General features: G+C 33.2%; 2 protein-coding genes and 1 non-coding gene across 3 annotated transcripts; 1 reads left to right on the forward strand and 2 right to left on the reverse strand.

Annotated features, from left to right (window-relative positions):
• The first annotated feature begins 3919 nt into the window (after positions 1 to 3919).
• LOC107628764 (Glycosyl hydrolase family 10 protein) lies at positions 3920 to 7832 on the forward strand. The gene is made up of 8 exons (XM_016331361.3): positions 3920 to 4852; positions 4937 to 4971; positions 5063 to 5219; positions 5540 to 5712; positions 5797 to 5898; positions 6125 to 6271; positions 6353 to 6991; positions 7218 to 7832. The coding sequence occupies exons 1-8, from the start codon at positions 4780 to 4782 to the stop codon at positions 7557 to 7559; spliced, it is 1668 nt and encodes a 555-aa protein (XP_016186847.1). The 5' UTR covers positions 3920 to 4779; the 3' UTR covers positions 7560 to 7832.
• On the reverse strand, positions 5286 to 5358 carry TRNAE-CUC (transfer RNA glutamic acid (anticodon CUC)). Its single transcript has one exon. It is a non-coding gene; the product is annotated as a tRNA-Glu (tRNA).
• A 3688-nt stretch (positions 7833 to 11520) lies between the features above and the next one.
• Positions 11521 to 14652, reverse strand: LOC107628761 (Pathogenesis-related thaumatin superfamily protein). Its single transcript, XM_016331359.3, has 3 exons — positions 14068 to 14652; positions 13302 to 13974; positions 11521 to 12322 (listed from the first exon to the last, which is right to left on the reverse strand). Exons 1-3 carry the CDS (start codon positions 14135 to 14137, stop codon positions 11941 to 11943), a joined length of 1125 nt encoding a protein of 374 aa, XP_016186845.1. The 5' UTR covers positions 14138 to 14652; the 3' UTR covers positions 11521 to 11940.
• Positions 14653 to 21342: the final 6690 nt, after the last annotated feature.

The raw sequence follows: 21342 nt of genomic DNA on the forward strand, positions 1-21342 counted from the left end.
AGAGCACACCTGGAATTTAGTTCATCTTCATTTCAGTGTCCTCTAAAATACTAGTTTTTAGCGTTGTGAAATCTATTCCTTCTAGCAAGCTCGCCTGCCCTCCTTCAGTGCCCTCTGTTTTCATAGGCACCACCTTTGTTGTCTCAACATTTATGGGGTCTGGTGGTTTTCCTTCTATTGGATGGGCTTGATATGAAGGTTGAATGCATTCTTCCATTAAGGAAGGGGTCCCATTAGCCTCCTCTGCCCAGTTTTGCTCATAATGGTTGATTCCTTGTTTTATTGTCCTCACTCTCTGCTCTTTTTCATTTTCGTTACAACTCTTTTTTTAAGCTATTGGTTCTTTATTAGTCTCCTGGTTTGTTTCCCTATCTTCCACTATATGCTTGCTCCTGCTTCCCTTGTCTTTGGTTCTTGACTTGTGTGCGTTATTTGTTTCTCTTTCAGCATTATTGTCACCTTCTCTCTCTTCTTGTTCTTTCTCCTGTGATGTTTCCTCAATGGTCAGCACACTATATCTTGACCTTCCTCTTCCTCCCATGTCTCTAGATTCAGTTTCTTTTTGCCCCTTTTTCCCCTTTTTTGGCCTTTGGACAACCATCCATTCTCCGTATTTGTCCTGCCCTGTAGTGTCAACCTGTTTTTCCTTATCCAATCACCCTTGTTTTTCTTGTTCTTGTCTCATTTCTGCAACTCCATTGGATCTTTCATTCTTTGGAGAGTCTTGGATTGATTGAGCTTCTGTTGCTTTTGGAGCTTGTTTTAAAGGGCAATCTTTTTGCTCATGGTCTATTCTCCCGCAAGAAAAGCATATCTGATGAATACCTTCATACTCTACTCGGTATTCCCTTCCATTGATTAAATATCTCCCCATTATGGGTTTAGTTAAATCAACTTTAACACACAGTCTTGCAAATTTGCCCCTACATAATTCAGCCACATTGCTATCTACCTTCACAGTCCATCCGATAAGATTTCCAATTTTTTTCAAAATGTTTCTATCATAGAGTTCAATAGGTAGCCATGGAAGTCTAATCTATGCTGTTACCTTGTCTATAGTGACTGTTTGAGGGTTAAAATTAGGTTCCCAAAGTCTCACTGTTAGATAGTGATCATAAAGCTTCTATGGTCCTTCCAATAAGGTAAAATCAAAATCTTCGTTTGAGTAAAACTTGACTAAATAGAAGTCCTGTCCTAAGTCAATGACATCAAGACTTCCATTGTTACACTACATTATCTCTAATCTTCTTTTCATTGCTGTATATCCCACCTTTCGCCCCAACAGTTTTACTATAAATGTATTTCACCATGGATTCCATAAGTTTCTCTCAGTCTCTTTACTGATGACAATATTAAAAAGTCCTTCCTCAATTTTCTCCACTTTGATGTCAGACTATGAATCACTCACCGTGTCTGTCTTAGCTCCTTTTGCTTCTTCCTTTCCGGTGTCGATAGCCAAATCTAAATCTTCACCTTCAGTGTGGCTATCATGAGACTATTCTTCACGGTTTGAGCAAATGACCGATTCTTAGATTGGTTTTCGTTGCTTGTACTATTTTCAATCATCCAGTTTTCTTCTCTTAGCACAGGTTGTTGGCTTCCTGTAAAACCTTTACCGTCCTTTCTCACTTTCTTTTTACTTCTCTTCAGCAGATCTTGCTCCTCAGTAAAGGGAGGTTTCTTTGTCACTGCTTCTCCTCGATTATCAACACTGTTCATGACTTCTCAAACAAGTTATAGGATCGACTGTACGGAGAAAAAAACACTCTATGTGTAATGGCTATTTTGCATATTCAGTTTGAACAATACATGATTTTGGAATTTACAACTCTTGATTGGTGGATTCGGCAATAACGATGTAGGCCGGTCCAATGAATTATTTTTGGAAGTTGAGAATATGTGTAGGTTTTTATATTCATGTTTTATTTTTTTTCTAATTGAGACTGCTTGACTATGCTATTGGGTTGAATCCACGTAAACTTTTTGCCTTAATAAAAGAGGACAAAAGAGAGGGAGAATGATTATATTTTGTTTTTGTAATGAACTCTAGGGCCACTATTCCCCTCCTTTTACACCTTGATCTCAATCAGTTTAGCATCAATTTTCACTGCGAGATAGACAGCGAAAGGTGCAACAAAATCGCACTAAAAACACTAATGCAAACACTAATACGGTAACTATTGTTTTTTCAAAATGATAGATTTTCTGTGTGACTTTGGATCAAAGGGGCTAACGTGATATCCGCCTTATGGAATCATAGTCCTTAGCATTGCTATATTATTTATATTTTTTATGTTAAGCTTTTGCATGATCTTATGTGCCTTAAAGACACATATTAGCTAAATCCTTACCATAATACTGTTGGTGGGTCCCCACTCAAGTGAGACCCACATAACTTAAAAAAAATCGTGGCTTATAAGCCACGATGAAAGAGAGAGAGGGAGAGAGTTAATGCCTCTCATTTTTTTTTTTGAAAGAAAGAAAAGTAAACAGTGAGGGAGAGAAGAGTGCTTCTGGGCGTCGAAGAGAAGAAGAAATTTGGGGGGAAAAGAGCAGTCCAATATTGTACATTAGATATAACTTACTAATTGTATTGCCTTTTTTTTTTGTTTGATTTGAGATACCCACTTTTGTGGAGGGTTTATGTTGATTCCATCGGTTTTCATGATGTATTTTGCTAATTGTTGAGATGTCCTAATGCCACTAAAAAGATTGATTGTATACTCATTATTTTGATAGTGAAAGATTTTACTGAACTAGATCCAATGGATTTTTTGTCCCTCTTTTAGAGATTTTTCCATGATAAAAATTTTAGTGTTTGATTATTTAATTTCTGCCAATATATTTGCTGTTTGGAGTATTTTTGGTGTTACTTATTTAATCACACAAATTGTAAAAAAATTCTTTTTAATACTTTTATTTTTAGACAAATTCTTATTGAACATCACTTTTCCAACAAATATTTACTCTAAAATTTCATTTAATTAACCACACACAATTTATAATTAAATCTACAATCAATTCAAATATGTATTACATGAAAAATAAACACACATTACATTTATCCAAAATCGGACAATATATAATTCACTATGCACTACCAACTAAAATAATAATAGTCATTCCTGCATAAAATTGAACACTTTTGGCACCAAAAAAAAAAATTGAACACTTTCAAAATTTATTCTACTTTCTTTAAAAAATTTGACTAACATAATTCAAAAAAAAATTTAGAAGTCAGCCACCAAAAAGTCCATCGCTAATATCTTTCAAAGGTTTATGTAAAAGAAAAAAAAAAAAAAGACGTAAATCCCAGATGAACAGTCCCCCTTTCTGGCCAAAAAAATGTCATCCCCCAAAAAAATATTTTAAATGATATTTACATAATATTCATGTATCATGTTTCCACCATAAAGACACCAGCCAAAAATGTATTTAATAAAAAATGGGATCTTCCCGATTGCAGGTTTCACCATTCTCCTCGTTGCACGAAACTATCGACTGTATCCTCACGTGTCAAATTCAAACGATGCCACGAAACCAAAAAATAACCGGGCTTGAAACGCGTCTTCTAAAGGGGCGCTTCCTAAACTCACCCAAGTCTTTTTTTTCCGATTTGGTCCAAGACACCAAAAAAAGAATTTGTAATGGGCACAGCAAAGGGACAATAGGAAAGCATGCTTGATACTTCACTTAAAAGGTAAAGTTTGGAATTGTGTTTCAAAGTTCACTTCATGTGGCTTTGCTTGCGGGACTTTGCGTCTCCCATGCTGTGCCCCATACTTGAAGCATAGGCTTTATTAATGTTTACTTGTACAGAGAAACACTCCAACCCTTAAAACTTAAAACGCTGCACACCGTGCCATTAAATGGACATGCACATTCCTATATATAAATGGTCCCAATATGAAGTGTGCGCATGCTCATCATCATGTTCTTCTTGGTGATTCTCATGTGACATTCATCACTTGATCAGCATTGTTTCATATTAATTTACTTTCATTATCAAAAAGTGAAGATTTTAGCTACAGTTTTCCATCTTATTACTATGGAACCACAATTTTCAAGATATTTTTATATTATATGTCTATATATATAACAACAGAAAATTGATGGGTTAATTATTTGTGTCATTTGGGAAGTGGTTTTATGAAGTTGTGCAACATCTACCAAACATATAGTCCTTATTTGTAAATCACTCAACTACTTTCACCAAAAAAATTTATGCGGCCTTCATCATCTGTAGTAGGTCAACTATAAACATAAGTGACTATATACTGTAAAATAAATAACTAAATAATATACAAAGCAGCTTATCGTACATGTTTTTATTACTACAATTAAATACTGCACTCTGGAATTAGCAAACATCATTTTGAAGTTGATGCTATGGCAATAACATACTATAGCAAAAACGTGTTGGCAACAAGCTAGTTATTACATAATTGGCGTTTTATTAACAAGAGTCACATGAACCTCTCCTTCACCTTCAATCAACATGTGAATTGAAGAAGTAGAGGCAGGGTACACTGTACTGTTTCCCTTGTGATATCAAATATCACACCTCCAAAAAAATCCAAATCCACCTCACAATTTTTGTCGCATCAACCTTTGTTGGATTCACTAATACTATATATATATACACGGGTCTTTGTGTTTGAATTGTATTGTATTGTATATAATGCTAAACCACTTCCTTATAATTCCTTGCACTGTCAAAAAAGGTTTTTCATTCATCATTGTCATTCTATAGATTCAAATTAAACTTCAGGTCCAACCATGCAGGACATTATTCCATTCTTTATCCTTTTAGTCCTCTTCGTAGGGACTTGTTTGGTTTCTCCTTTACATGGTTCTTTCTTATTCCTATTTCCTCCTTTAAACTTGATTTCTATAAGTACATTTTTTTATTGTGTTTTGTTTCTATGTGCTGCAGATGGACCCATGTATGATTCCACTGCTTACACTGAGGTACAATACAGTAATGAAATCATCACCTGATATCACTGAAGAAGTGCCATTTTCAGAAAGCTAAAATATATGTTATTTTTGTTTGTTTCAGTGCAAAGAGGAACCTGAGAAGCCACTTTACAATGGTGGAGTTTTTGAGAGTCAGCCACAATCTGGGGGAGTTCAACATGCCATTGCCTTGTATGCAGTTGATGGTCCTTCATTCATTCTCCATAGCCTTACACAAGACACTATCTACTCTTTCTCCGGTACGGTTATGCTCTTTCTACACTCTTGTATTTCAGAGAATTGAAAACAAATGTTCATAAAAAGTTTTCCGTTGCCGGGACTTGAACCCGGGTCTCTCGGGTGAGAGCCGAGTATCCTAACCACCTAGACTACAACGGATTGATGTTGTTATAAGGATAAGTTAAATAATGATTTATGAAAACCATGGATTTCCTTGCCCATGGTTTTTGTCAATCAAATTTACACCATTGAATATAGATGTTTCTTTGCACATTTTATATTAGAGTGTTGAATATGATACCTAATTGCACCTTCTCTTTTTATTAAAAAAACACTATAGTTTGGGTGAGAATTGAAGGTTCAAGTTCAGGTCTAATAAGGGCAAGCTTGCAAACAGAAAATGAAACCTATGATTGCATAGGAACAGTTTTGGCCAAGAGTGGATGCTGGTCATTTCTTAAAGGTGGATTTCTTCTTAATTGGCCTTCTACTTCATCTATGCTCTTCTTTCAGGTACTTTAGCTATGCTGTCTTTTCAGCATTATTAGTTAATGGCATTGTCCAAAAATTAGCATTAATGATTTTATAATGATGCAGAACACTGATGGTAAAGATATAAATATAGAGTTAGCTAGCCCATCACTGCAGCCATTTACTAAGCAGCAATGGAGATTCAATCAAGAGTACCTAATCAACACTGTTAGTACAATCAACTTTTTTTCTTTTTTGTAGCTCCAAGATTTCAGCACAACACAATGCAGCATGTTTTCCTTCAAATATGCACATAACATTCAAAAATAAGGAAAAAGTTACATATGCCTATGACATGAAATGAGATTGATATTGTTCTAAATTATAAGTATTTTATTTCTTTTTTGTCTAATTCAGCATCCTAAACATATTTTAATCTTTTCCAATTTGATAGCATCGAAAGCAAGCCGTAACGATTCATGTGTCAGATAGCAATGGGAAGAGAATGCAAGGAGCCACCATCAATATAGAGCAGATCTCAAAGGACTTCCCTTTTGGATCTGCAATAGCCAAGACCATTCTTGGCAACATGCCCTATCAGGTTTTGCAACATTCTCCTAAAACTTAGTTACATTCAATTGGTAGTTAGTTAGTTCATGCCTTTTTTAATTGTTCTGCACAGAATTGGTTTGTGAAAAGATTCAATGCTGCAGTGTTTGAAAATGAGCTAAAATGGTATGCCACAGAACCTGATCAAGGCAAGGTCAATTATACAATTTCAGATCAAATGCTACAATTTGTTAGAGCAAACAAAATCATAGCTAGAGGTCACAACATCTTCTGGGAAGATCCTAAATACACGCCTGCATGGGCACGAAACCTTACCGGAATTCAATTACAAGCTGCTGTTGATTCAAGAATTCAGAGTCTTATGAACCAATACAGAGAAGAATTCATACATTGGGATGTCAGCAATGAAATGCTTCACTTTGATTTCTATGAGAAAAGGCTTGGACCTGATGCCACATTGCATTTCTTTGAAACTGCACATAAATCTGATCCATTAGCAACCCTTTTCATGAATGACTTCAATGTGGTGGAAACCTGCAGTGATGTGAATTCAACTGTTGACACATATATCTCAAGGCTCAGAGAATTGCAACAAAATGGTGTATTCATGGATGGAATTGGCCTAGAAAGTCACTTCACAGTTCCAAATCTTCCCCTTATGAGAGCCATCATAGACAAGTTGGCAACACTCAACCTTCCCATTTGGCTAACTGAGGTTGATATTAGCAAGACACTTGATAAAGATACTCAGGTAAGTCATCTAGTGTTTCAAATCAAGGTGTGTTTTGTTTGCGTTTTCATTTTCTGATTTTATTTTTGCAAAATCTAAGAAGAAGAAAATACTGAAAATGAAAATGCAAATCAAACGCACCCCAATTTTTTTCTAGGATTGTAGCATGCCTCTACTAATGTGCCAACACCCTTGTTGGTAGCAGCATTTTCTTGATTTAGTTGACTTTCTTTGCTACCATATTTAGGCTATTTATTTGGAACAAGTGTTGAGGGAAGGCTTCTCTCATCCTTCAGTGAATGGAATAATGCTATGGACTGCACTTCATCCACAAGGATGCTACCAAATGTGTCTCACAGACAATGATTTCAGAAACCTTCCATCAGGTGATGTTGTGGACAAGCTTCTTCAAGAATGGCAAACTGGTCATGCAGAAGGAGTGACAGATGAACATGGTTCTTACAGCATTTTTGGATTCTTAGGAGAATATAGAGTCACTGCCACATATGGTAACAAAACTGCAGATACAACTTTTTCTCTCTGTGGAGGTAGAGAAACTAAACATGTTACTATCAGTATTAGACTTTGATTTTTCAGTTTAAAATTATGTAGCAGGTTAATCTAACAGGATATAATTGTTTTCCTGATCATGATACTGTTACCTTTATAGATCATAGACGCATGCAGTAATTTACATGATATACATGTCAAATCTGTAAATTTAACTATTTGAAGAAATTGTTGAATGCTTGAATGGGGATAATTTTCATTCAGAGTTCTACTAGTATATATACATTCTACTTGAAAAATCATATAGTAACCTCTATGTAAATTCTCTTGCACTGGTTAATTATTTCTGTCACATGATGTGTACCATAAAGTTTAGCTGGACAGGAAATCTTTATGTAACTTTAGTATCAATTTTATACCATGCTCTGATTATAACAAAGGTGGGAGCCGCATGTTTTTTTTTTTTAAGTTAGAAGGGAGATTTGAACCAAAATCTCTAAGTAAAGATGGAGCAACATATTTTGCTAGCAATGTTATTTGCAGGCTTTTTTATTTATATACGCATGGAAAAAATATTATTTTTCATAATGCGCAAGCTTCAAAAGTATTCTTGAAATGCGCATGAGGAGTATCGTGACTGACACACGCGAAATGAGGACTTCAATGGAGCTGAACACGAAATGATTTACTACTTGTATAAATGATTTATTCTTCGTTAACTTTAAAATATAAATATCAGTAAAAATACACGAATTTAGATTCAAATAAAATATCAAAAATATCTAAACAAATAAAAATATAAATTCAAATTTTGTATTTTAGTTCAAATTTAAAAATCTACATTTTTATGAATTTATAAATTCAAAATGAGACTTTTGATGTTAAAAAAGTTAATATAAAATATAGCTCTTTAAAGTAGCATATGAATTAAAATTTAGATTTTTTAGAGTTAGAAGTAACATATAATATCATCAAAATGTTGTTCTACACTTAATTTTATAAATTAAATGATAATTTAATTGATATAATATTTTAATTACTTTTAAAATCATATATTGTATAAATCGAATTAAGTTGATTCGATTTTAATATATAGAAGTATGTATAATTTTAAATTTCATTTATTTTATTTATATAAATTATCCAAAATTAAATTTATATAATATTTTATAATGTTATCAATTAAGAGCATGAGAATGTGTAATATAATAATAGGGATAATCCAAATAAAACTCATGAAATTGGTGTAATGTTGGAAAAATTTAATTTGCTAATCATCATCACATTTTATTGCATATAAGGAGTAAGGAATTCAATTGATTTAAGATTGAATATTTACGGGAGGATGAGTTATGCACACAGCTGAATAATGTATGACCCATCATCCATATATGAGTGGCCATTTTGTGTTCAGCTCCACTGAAGTTTCCATTTTGTGTGTGTTAGTCACGAATTCCTCTATTTTGAGGCTGGTATACATAAGTTGCTCCATTTCGTGTCTGCCCCTCTTGGAATGGGTTTTCTGGCGCGCACATTATTCCTCACCCATTTAGTGTGCTTAGCATGAAATGGAGGCTAATTTCATTTCGTGAATGCTTAACATGAAATGGCCATGCGCATTTCAGGAACACTTTTGAGACAAGCAAAAAATAATGTTTTTTTCATGCTTATATAAATAAAAAAGCTGTTATTTGCAGATAAAAGAGATATTAATAATTTTTGTATTTATAGTATATTTGACCAATTTTTAATAATAAAAATAAAAATATTAAAAATTAAAAAATATATTTTTTTTTAAAATTATAATTTATATTTTAAAAAAATTACATAATAAATAAATAAATAATTTTTTTTATATTATTATACTAAATATAATTAATAAATAATTTTTTTATATAAAATATCTAAACAAAAAAATTTTTAAAAATATTTTTTTAAAAAAAATAACTCCAAAAAAAAATTTTAGAAGCTTATTCAAACAAATCTGATTATATCAAGTCACAGATATTATACTATTCAATAAATGAGATATGAACTTCAGTTAAATTAAAGTCTCAATTTCATCTAATAATAATGATAGATAAATATTTGAATCAACACAATACCTTATACATTTAATGCACATGTAAGATCTTTTATTCCTTTTATCTATTACCTTTCGAAAACACATGCATAATTGCAAAGAGATTGTAAAAGCTTAAAAATAAGAGTATGATTACTCAGTAAAATAAATAAAAAAATCAATTGTAATTAACTCAAGACGAATTGCTTCAAGTTATTTAGCAGAGGAGGTGGCTTTTGCAAAAACAAAACAAGTATGAAAAGATTAACAATATCAAGCCCAAAAAAACCCAACATAAGTCGAGTAGCCAGCTCACTCATCCGTTTAAATAAAGATCAGAATTTGAATTCTGTTTGTACATACAGCAACCTATTGGTTAGTAACTGACCTTTAAATGGAACTCAAATTCGCTACGAATTAGTATTTAACCTGTCGAAATAAAGAATACTCTTAACAAAAAAAAAATATCAAACCCACCATAGACAACCAAAACTCCAAAAGAAATATAAAGCCCAAAAAAAAAAATTAAGAGTGACAACAAACACAATTGCAATTGCCATTAGTCAAACCAAAAAGATTTAATTTACATAAATTTACTGTTAATAAAAAATTTTAAATATTTTTATTTAATAAATATAAAATAAATATATTAAAATTTTAAATTTTTTATATTTTTAATAAAAAAAATTTAGTTTATATAACATGTCTGGTTAGGACATAAGATAGATAAATTCTATTAAATATTAAAACCACAATGTAGCTAGTGGAGTAGTGGTAGGTCCCCTAAACCGCAGCAATTGGAGAAGATTATCCATCTCTTTGAAAATTGCTGAAGAAAAGGAGCATAAACTAGACTTACGGCACAAATTTGAAGCATGAGAGTACTAGAGAGGCATTTTCAATTAGATATAGTATCTTACTTTTATTTTGTATAAAATATACGATCTTCTTGCTAACTTTAGTTGTTGTTCTCGATGAAGGAAAAAAAAAAAACAGGAGATTGGGGATTTACATTTGCATAATACTACCAAGAAATATAAGTTTTTTTTTTTCGTTATATCTTTTAATCCGACCGATTAAAGATCATTTAGTGGTTTATTACTAGTCGATACGAAGAATAAATATAAGTATATAAATGATCAAAATAATATTTTACATTTCATAAATGAACCCATTACAAAAATGTTGAGTTGGACTAATAATTTTAGCAGGAGTCCCATACTTATTTGGTTTAATTATTTTTTATTTCTATAATTTTATTAAATTTTTAAATAAATCTTTATATTTATTTTATTTTTAATTGAATTCTTATACTATATCAAATTTTATAATTAAATTTTTATCGTAATAAAAATATTAGAATTAACTGAATATTATATTAAATAAAATAGAATATTCAATCAAGTGGTAGATATATTCGATTTGAATATTCGATTAATTTTAATATTTTTGATATACTAAGAACTTAATTAAAAATATAAGAATTTAAATAAAAATTTGATGAAACTATAAAGACGGATAAAATAATTAAACTTATTTATTTATAATCTAGTTTTTCGCTATTACTTCATATAAAAAAATGCTACACATATATAAAAATTAATTATTATATATTTTTGTATAAATATATATAATTTAATTTATTTTTTGAATATGTATTCTGGGTTCGTAACTCATTTTAGTGTATTCTAATTTCTAACACGGTCATACTTCATATATTTGCACTTTGAAAGCCGTACAGAAATTAAAGTCCCCATCAAATGCATCTCGTAAATCTTTTTGTCCAAATTAAAGAAGGGACAAGACAAAAGCTGAGGCACACTACTTGTGACAGGGGCAAAGTTAAGACCCCAATTCAGACACAAATCAAAGTCTCTTAAATCAGATCGTTCACATTATTATTATGTCTCAAAAATCTTTCTTCGCTAATGAAAAAATCAAACTCCCAAACAAATCTCTCACGGACATAACAATGGAGTAAACATTAATTTAAATAATCATTACCAATGAATATGATACATGTGAAACCAACAAAGCCAGCCCAAAATTGCGTACAATATGTTAACTTTTTTGAATCCCCCAACAATCATAGAACCCCAAAAAGCTCTCCTCCCATTGCAGAGAGATAGACATAAACACTCCCAACATTAATATTAAAAAAGAAAAAAGCACTTTAACGTGAAACATGGATTTTTTTTCCTTCATTTTTTCCATGAGGGGGAGAATATTGAGGTGAGTGGTTTACATAATGCAAGAAGAATCTGTGCCAGCTTTAGTTGCAAAGAGCCAAAATTCATCGAACCCACCATAAAAAACCCGAAAATATCCCTAAGAACCATTTACATTTAATTTAACAAACCAAGGTCCATGAAAATGGTGCAATAATAGCAGCTAAAACCTAAAGGAAATAACAAGATAGAATAAGAAAAAAGCTTGCAGGATAGAGAAAAGCAGAGGAAAATGTTGTACTCCTAGGTGAGTCTCCCATGGCTAAACCAGCTAAATATGAACCATCTGCAAGCATGGCTTCGCCGGAACCTGAACCCGAACCAGAACCAGTAACTGATGATGAATAACCAAGGCCAGGGTCAACACCAACACCAGCACCGGTGTATGCAAAACCTGCACCTTCTTGGGAACCTGTTGATCCGGTTCCGATTCCAGTTCCGGTTCCTGTTTGTGTTCCAATCCCAGTTCCTGAAGCCATGGGCGTTGTTGGTGTCATTGGTGTTCCTATGCCTGACCCTATTGTTGGTGTTGTGTCTCTTGAAGATTTCTGACTGCAACCACACAAATCAGATATTCAACATTTTAATCAGTACTAATATTGCTTAGACTCTCTTGCTGAATAGATAATGTTATTTATTTTATCAAAAATATTATTTGTATATTAAAATTAACTATCAAAATTAATATCATATATCTGTGTATAAACGTATTATTTAATTTATTTTTAATACATATTTTATATTAGGGAATATATTAATAACTAATTTTAGTAGTATAATCCTAACCTGGTTGTTATTTTATAGTCCTGTAATAAAAGCATTTATTCCACAAACACAGAACCAGCCATCATTAATTGTCACTTTATGTAATTTACCAACATAAGCATTAAAAAGCTCACCTTTGGAATTGACCCTATAGAACACGCTACCTACCTTCCACTCACCCTCCAATTTCTATCAAATATATGAATATATATAATATAGGAAAACTTTTAAATGCTGATCTTAACTAAGATCATTGGTTAAAATATACTGAAATATCAATATACTTAAAAACTTTTTCATAATATTTACACATTAAAGATAAGCAAAACAATACATATTTTTAATGGTACCAATAAATAATAATAAACGATTTGGCACCTATTTTTGGTGTATGATGGCATTTTTTAATAATTTAACTCCCTGATGTCTCCTTTCTAATTCTCATGAGGTTAATAAAACAATAAACTAAAACTGAGTAGCCACTAGCCACCATATAATATAATAAACAATGTAATCAATCAACAAAGAATAAAGATAGAGATTCTTCTTTTTCCTTTTTTTTTATTTTATGAATTTTGCTATCCTATGATATAACAACATCTGGTTAAACATACCATAAGAAAAATTTTGATGTTATTTATTACAAAAATAAAATTTTTCACATTTTTAATATATTGAATATATCAAAAATAATAAAATAATTTCTTTTTATAATATGATTAACAAATGACTTAGGGCAAAGGGTGGCAAAACCCAATATTTTTACCTTGGAGAGGATGGACAAAAGGTAACCGTATAATCAGCACCCGTACACGTAAAAGTACTCGTAGCATCATCGTATGCGTAGCTATACGATCGAGGGCAAGCAGCCTTGAACATCTCCGAGTAAATAGAAGGCCTACAAGTGGAAGGTGACCCATACGCGCCACTGCAACAGTACTCAGGGCTCCCAAAAGCCTCACACGCGCTCTTACACGCGCTTCCATCCAACGCTTTAAGCTCCGAAGGGCACTGCTGGTTCAGATCCGAAGTGCAACCCGTCGACGCGCACTGCCCCGACCCGCCAGTGCCTTCAACGATCATCGGAAGGTTGTAACCGTCCACCAGGCTCACGTCATAGAAGTCCTGACCGCCGGTGCCGAGGGTGAACTCGGCGAGGGTGGCGGGAGGGGCTGCACCGGCGCCGTTGCACTCCATTTGGCCGGAGCCGCAGTCTCCGGTGAGGCATGAACCGGAGCCGGATCCGTCGAAGTTGCAGCCAGTTCTGCCCCAGAAGCGACCGGACCAACCGGTGGGAGCTTGGAAGGTTCTAGAAGTGGCCTTTGGAAGCTCGAAACCGGTGCTGTCGAGTGCTGGGCTACCGGCATTTGCGAGAATGCCGGGCCAGACAGTGTAGTCGCACCTGTTGACGAATGTGAAGGTAGCACCCATAACAGTACCTGAAGAAAAAAGTGGAGTTAGGAGTATGCAGTAAAAGACAAGAAAGAAGTAAGAAACAGTGAGAAAGGTTGCTCTTTTAGTGCCTCAGTTACCTTGTTGAGGTGTGAGTGTGAGGAGTAAGAAGATAATGAGAGTGGAGTGGGAGGAAGAGAAGAGATCCATAGGTGGTTTGCTGAAAGTTTGGTTTTTTTTTTCTTGTGTGTTTGCTTGTTGGTTGGTTTGTTTGTTAGCTACGTGGTGTGCATGGAAGGGTGGTGGTAGTGGTTGCGGCGGCGGAAGAGAAGAGAAGAATAATGCAGGGGTGAAGAGGGAGGCGTGTGGAGGAAATGGATAATGAGAGAGTGGTTAGAGAGTGAAGGTAGTAGCAGTAGGCATTCATAAAAGGGAGAAAAATGTAGTGTGTTTACTGTTTAGAGCAGAGGCCAAGGGGATGGGGTTCAGCAACAAGTGAGGAGTGAGGAGTGAGGACGCAGGATACAAAGCAAGTGTAAGGGACAACATTAACATTAACATATGTCCTTTATCTTCATTAAATACATACATACATAAATTAAATTCTATTATTTAGTAGTTTGTTGCCGGGTTTAACCATACCATGACATTAATTAGAATTTAGAAACCACATCACTACTTGGACCACCGTCAACAATTATAAAAAAAAAAAAAAATACTTGCGAGAGTGTTGTAAAATAAATAGTAAAATAAATAAAGAAGATGTACAAAATATAAAATTAAGATGTGTAAATAGAAGATTCTAATATTAATATAATTAGCTCAATAATAATAATTCATATATGTATTTACTAATATTATATATTATAATGTATATATATATAAAGAGAGAAGTATTCAGTATAAAGAGAGAATATTTATTATTATTAATGTGTATTACTTTTGTATCAGTTCATGCCTATTTATAAACGTACAAGAGTAGTGTCTATTAATCTCATTCTGTGTTGAGAAAGTGAATTATTATTTGTGGAAAGAGTGAACTGTCCATTAAATGGGCATCCACATCATCATACTTATCTTAACACTCTCCTTTGGATGACCATTTAGGAATATGTCTCATTAAAACCTTATTAAAGAAACTCCAATGGAAAAAATTTTAGTGAAGGAAAAAGAGTACAATATCCTTTGTGATGGGGACTGCCTCACTAAAAACCTTGTTAAGAAAAATCCAATGGGAAAAAACTTGACCAAGGAAAAAAGAGTACAGTCTCCCCCTCTTGTCGACATCATTTAATATCTCGAAATCGGCGCATCCCAATCTGATGTACCAATTTTTTAAAGGAAGATTTTTGAAGTGACTTTGTGAATAAATCTGCCAGATTGTCACTTGAGCGGATCTGTTGGACATCAATTGTCCCTTGATTTTAAAGATCATGAGTGAAGAAGAATTTGGGAAAAATATGCTTTGTTCTATCAACTTTGATATATCCACCTTTAAGTTGAGCAATACATGTTGTATTATCTTCAAATAGGACAGTTGGAGCTATCTTCTAATCAATCAGTCCACATGATGACAGAATATATTGGATCAAACTCCTCAACCAAAAACACTCTCGACTAGTTTCATGTATCGCTAGTATTTCAGCATGATTAGAGGATGTTGCTGCAATCGTCTGTTTTGTGGACCTCCATGATATAGCTGTACCACCATATGTGAACAGATATCCTGTTTGAGATCTCCCTTTATGTGGATCAGACAAGTATCTAGCATCTGCATAGCCAACTAATTGTGACTTGGATTCATATGGATAAAACAATCTCATATCAATCGTTCCATGAAGATATCGAAAGATTTGTTTGATTCCATTCCAATATCTTTTGGTTGGAGAGGAACTGTATCTTGCTAGTAAATTCACAACAAATGATATATCGGGTCTTGTATTATTGGCAATATACATTAATGCTCCAATGGCACTAAGATATGTTACTTCAGGACCAAGGATATCTTCATTTTCTTCTTTAGAACGGAATTGATTTTTTTCCACATCCAAAGATCTTACGATCATTGGGGTACTCAAGGGACGTGACCTATCCATATAAAATCTTTTTAAGATCTTCTTTGTGTATATTGTTTGATGAATAAGGATCCCATTTTTTATATGCTCGATCTGCAGGCCGAGACAAAATTTAGTATTTCCAAGATCTTTCATCTCAAACTCTTCTTTTAGAGTTTTTATAATTGTTGGAATCTCTTCAGGAGTCCCAACGATATTTAAATCATCAACGTACACAGTAATTATAATGAATCCAAATGCAGATTTCTTTATGAAAACACATGGACAGATATCATCATTCTTGAATATATTTTTGGCCAGATACTCAGTAAAACGATTATACCACATTCGTCCAGATTTCTTCAGACCATTTAAAGATCTTTACAATTTGACTGAGTATAACCCTTGCGAATATTCATTGGATGGCTTAGATATCTTTAGTCTTTCAGGGACTTTCATATAGATATCTCGATCTAATGAGCCGTATAAATAGGCTGTTACCACATCCATTAAATGCATATGCAGTTTATGATATGCAGATAAACTGACCAAATAACACAATGTTATCGCATCTACTACAGGGGAATACGTTTCTTCATAATCTATATCGAGCCTCTGTGTAAAACCTTGTGCTACAAGTCGAGCTTTGTAGCGTACAACTTCATTTTTCTCATTTCATTTTCTCACAAATACCCATCGGTATCCAACAGGTTTTACATCTTCTGGTGTACGAACTACAGGTCCAAAGACATCACGTTTTGCAAGTGAGTCTAACTCAGCCTTCATGACTTCTTTCTATTTTGGCCAACCATTCATTTGTCGACATTCTTCGACTGATCTAGGCTCAAGATCCTTACTTTCATGCATGATATTTAATGCCACATTATATGCAAATATTTCATTGATAATTGTCTTATTTCGGTCCCATTTCTCTCCTGTAAAAACATAATTTATCGAGATCTCGTCATTTTCACAATTTTCAGGTACCTGAACGTCTTCTGGCGTTAAAATTATATCGGAATTTTGGACAACTGCATGTGTCTTTACTATGTCTTTTTCAATAGGAATGATATTTACCTATTTTCTCTTTCGAAGATTTTTGTCTTCGGAATCGACAGGCCTGCCACGCTTCTGGCGTGTATTTACTTCGGTGGCAATTTGTCCAACTGGGACATCAATTCGAATTGGGGCATTTTCCACTGGTATATAAGACTTGGTTATCCTCTTTGTATCGAAAAATGCATCAGGCAATTCATTTGCTATTCTTTGCAAATGTATAATATTTTGAACTTTTAGTTCACATTGCCCTGATCGAGGATCTAAATGCATAAAGGATGATGCATTTCAATTAAGTTCATTTTCAGGAAGCTTATTCTCTCCCCCCTAATGTTGGAAATTTTGATTAATCAAAATGACAATCCGCAAATCGGGTTTTAAATACATCTCTAGTTTGTATCTCAAGATACCTCACTATAGAGGGAGAATCATATCCAACATATATCCCCAATTTTCTTTGGGGTTCTATTTTGGTGCGATTAGGTGGTGCAATGGGAACATATATCGCACATCCGAATATTCTTAAATGGAAAACATTTGACTGCTGGCCAAAAGCTAATTGCATAGGAGAGAACTGATGGTAACTCGTTAGTTTCAAACGAATAAGTGCTGCGACATGTAAAATAACATGCCCTAAACCGAGGTTGGGAGATTTGTTCTCATAAGTAAGGGTCTAACAATTAATTGGAGACATTTAATAAGTGATTCTGCTAATCCATTTTGTGTGTGAACATGAGCTACTGGATGTTCAACACTTATTCCATTAGCCATACAATAAGCATCAAATGCTTGGAAAGTAAATTCACCAGCATTATCAAGATGAATTGTTTTGATTGGATTTTCTGGAAACTGTACTTTTAATCGAATCATTTGAGCCAGTAATATCGCAAACGTCAGGTTGCGATAAGACAATAAGCACACATGTGACCATCTCGAATATGCGTCTATTAGGACCATAAAATATTTAAAAGATCCACATGGTGGATGAATAGGTCCACATATATCGCCTTGAATTCTATATAGAAATTCAGGGGACTCAAATCCAATCTTTACTGGTGATGGCCTTAAAATTAACTTCCCTTGAGAACATGTAGCACAACAAAATTTACTAGATTTAAGAATCTTCTGGTTCTTTAGTGAATGTCCATGAGAGTTTTCAATAATTCTCCGCATCATGGTTGTTTTCGGATGACCCAATCGATCATGCGAAGTTATAAATTCATTTGGACTAGTAAACTTCTGGCTTACGATGGCATGTGATTCAATTGCACTAATTTTGGAATAATATAACCCAAATGAAAGTGAGGGTAACTTTTCTAATATAACTTTTTTATTTGAATAATGAGTTGTGATACATAAGTACTCATGACTTTCCTCATTCATAGTTTCAATATGATATCCATTTCTGCGAATATCTTTAAAGCTCAACAAGTTTCTTAGAGACTTGGTAGACAATAGTGCATTATTTATTATGAATTTTGTTCCTCCGGGAAACAAAATTATAGCTCTTCCGGAGCCTTCAATCACATTGTCTGCGCCAATAATAGTATTAACATATTCTTCTTTTGGCACAGATAGGTAAAATATATATCATTTTTGAGAATGGTGTGTGAACTTGCACTATCCGCAAGGCATACATCTTCATTATATATCCTTGTCATTTTCTTCAAAGACAAATAATAATAATAATAATAATAATAATAATAATAATAATAATAATAATAATAATAATAATAATAATAATAATAATAATAAAAAAAAAAAAAATGAGTAGTATACACAGTTAAATTGAATACTTGATCGGAATTATTTTTCTAAGAAACACTGTACATAAAAATAATATCATATACTAAAATTTTATTTTAAAACTTGACACCTTTAATGATTTCAAAATTTATAAACATTAATATTTCATTATTTATATACATCATATTTGAAACTTAAATACATAGAAAATAAAACTTAACAATAAGTTATTTACATTATTTATTTACATGGATACTTAACAATCCCACGTATTAAACTATTCCATCATTTATCAAATGGCCAATATTTCCTTCAGGATCCTCAAAGAAATCGGATACATCATAATGAGTGGTGGAATTTTCAGCATCATTTGAAACAAAATTCGACTCTTTTTCTTTGTCGTCCTTTTTCAAAGATGCTTGATAAAGATCGACTAGGTGCCTTGGGGTACGACAGGTACGTGACCAATGGCCCTTTCCACCACAACGAAAACACTTATTTTCTGTTGATTTATTTTGCCTAATATTTCTTTCTTTATCCACTTCTGTTGAGATCCTCTCTTTTGAACATAATTTCTTTTCCTTCCATAATTTTTCTTGTTGCCAAAATCTTGCCATTTACCTCTTCTGGGGTAATGATTTGCCGCATTTACTTCAGAAAATGGGGTTGCGCCAACTAGACGCGCTTCATGATTCCTTAAAAGTAATTCATTGTTGCGTTCAGCAATAAGAAGGTAAGAAATTAACTCAGAATATTTTTTAAATCCTTTTTTTCGATATGGCTGCTGTAGGAGCACATTCGAGGCATGGAAGGTCGAGAAAGTTTTCTCTAACATATCATTATCAGATATCTTTTTCCCACATAATTTTATTCGTGAGGTGATTTGAAACATTGCCAAATTATATTTATTTATTGATTTAAAATCTTGTAGACGCAAGTGCGTCCATTCATATCAGGCTTGAGGAAGTATCACCGTCTTTTGATGATTATACATTTTTTCAAGGTCTTTTTAAAGATCTGCAGGATCTTTTAATGTGAGATATTCATTTTTCAATCCTTCGTCAAGATAATGACGAAGAAAAATCATGGCTTTGACTTTATCTTTCTGGGATACATTATTTTCAACCTTAATGGTATCTCCAAGACCCATTGAATCAAGATGGATTTCAGCATCTAATATCCATGATAAATAATTGTTTCCAGATATATCAAGAGTATTAAATTCAAGATGAGAGAGTTTCGACATAATGAAAATTTGTTACCTGAAGTCTTCTAAAATCTGATCAGAGTCTCGTGCTGATAATGTGTTGTAAAATAAATAAAGAAGATGTACTAAATATAAAATTAAGATGTGTAAATAGAAGACTCTAATATTAATATAATTAGCTCAATAATAATAATTCATATATGTATTTACCAATATTATATATTGTAATGTATATATATATATATATATATATATATATATATATATATATATATATATATATATATATATATATATAAAGAGAGAAGTATTCAGTATAAAGAGAGAGAATGTTTGTTATTATTAATGTGTATTACTTTTGCATCAGTTCATGTCTATTTATAGGCGTACAAGAGTAGTGTCTATTAATTTCATTCTGTGTTGAAAAAGTGAATTATTATTTGTGGAAAGAGTGAATCGCCCATTAAATGGGCATCCACATCATCATGCTTATCTTAACAGCGAACAGCTATATGTGGCTATTTTTAAACTCATAAAAATTGAAAATGCTGATAGATTTATCTATAAAAAAAAAACTAGTCAAATTATTATTTGGATAGTGGATTCTCTCCAATGGAAAAAAAACTAGATGGTGTCAAGTGTTTAATCTAACTCTTTACTGTTTTCTCTTTCATATTTATTTTTGGTCCCACTTATAAAATTAATAGTAGGAGATCACACTTTATTCCCTCAAATATTAAAAAAATTGAGAAGATCTATTTTTTTTATTATTTGTACCTATAAAACAATACAAAAGTACTAATACTTTATATTTGAAAAAACATAGGAGGATAACACACCTATCAAAAAACTTAAATGGCAGTTTAAAAATTAATTTTAAGTTAATGTTAAAAATTAGATTGTGAATTTGAATAATTAGGATGAGGCAACATAACCTCCTCTAAATATACCTCACACCAAACCCTCACACCACGTTCCCATTCCTTCTCATCGCGTCAACCCTCTGCCACGAACATTGGCATAGCCTGCCTTCGCAGTGTGTCGTCGTCACTGTAGCTCCGCCTATGCAGTGCGCCGTTGCCGCTGGTGCGCGTCCATTTATCCCGTCGTCCAGGTCGCCAATGCCGGCTGCTGCCATGCGAGTGATGCCATCGTGCGCATTTTCCATGCGCCACTGTTGCTGTCTCGCATTTCATGGGCGCCATTGTTGCTGCCTCGTGATCTTTGGGCGGCACTGCTGCTGTCTCGTTGCCATCCTCCCTCTGCCACCGTGGTTCTTCTTCTCCTCCTCCACTTCTCCAGATGTTACTTTTGTTTTGCATATTTTTCTTTTTATTAGATGGATGTTTCTT

The sequence above is a fragment of the Arachis ipaensis genome, chromosome B3, assembly GCF_059453495.1.
Source record: "Arachis ipaensis isolate K30076 ecotype BB chromosome B3, ASM5945349v1, whole genome shotgun sequence".
Lineage (NCBI taxonomy): Eukaryota > Viridiplantae > Streptophyta > Magnoliopsida > Fabales > Fabaceae > Arachis > Arachis ipaensis.

Coding starts and splice junctions, on each gene's coding strand:
- LOC107628761 (XM_016331359.3), bottom strand. CDS start 14,137: ATGGATCTCTTCTCTTCCTCCCACTCCACTCTCATTATCTTCTTACTC. Junction 13,975..14,067: donor CACACTCACACCTCAACAAG/GTAACTGAGGCA, acceptor TTTTTTCTTCAG/GTACTGTTATGGGTGCTACC. Junction 12,323..13,301: donor TTTTGTCCATCCTCTCCAAG/GTAAAAATATTG, acceptor GTGTGGTTGCAG/TCAGAAATCTTCAAGAGACA.
- LOC107628764 (XM_016331361.3), top strand. CDS start 4,780: ATGCAGGACATTATTCCATTCTTTATCCTTTTAGTCCTCTTCGTAGGG. Junction 4,972..5,062: donor ATTCCACTGCTTACACTGAG/GTACAATACAGT, acceptor TGTTTGTTTCAG/TGCAAAGAGGAACCTGAGAA. Junction 5,220..5,539: donor CACTATCTACTCTTTCTCCG/GTACGGTTATGC, acceptor AAAACACTATAG/TTTGGGTGAGAATTGAAGGT.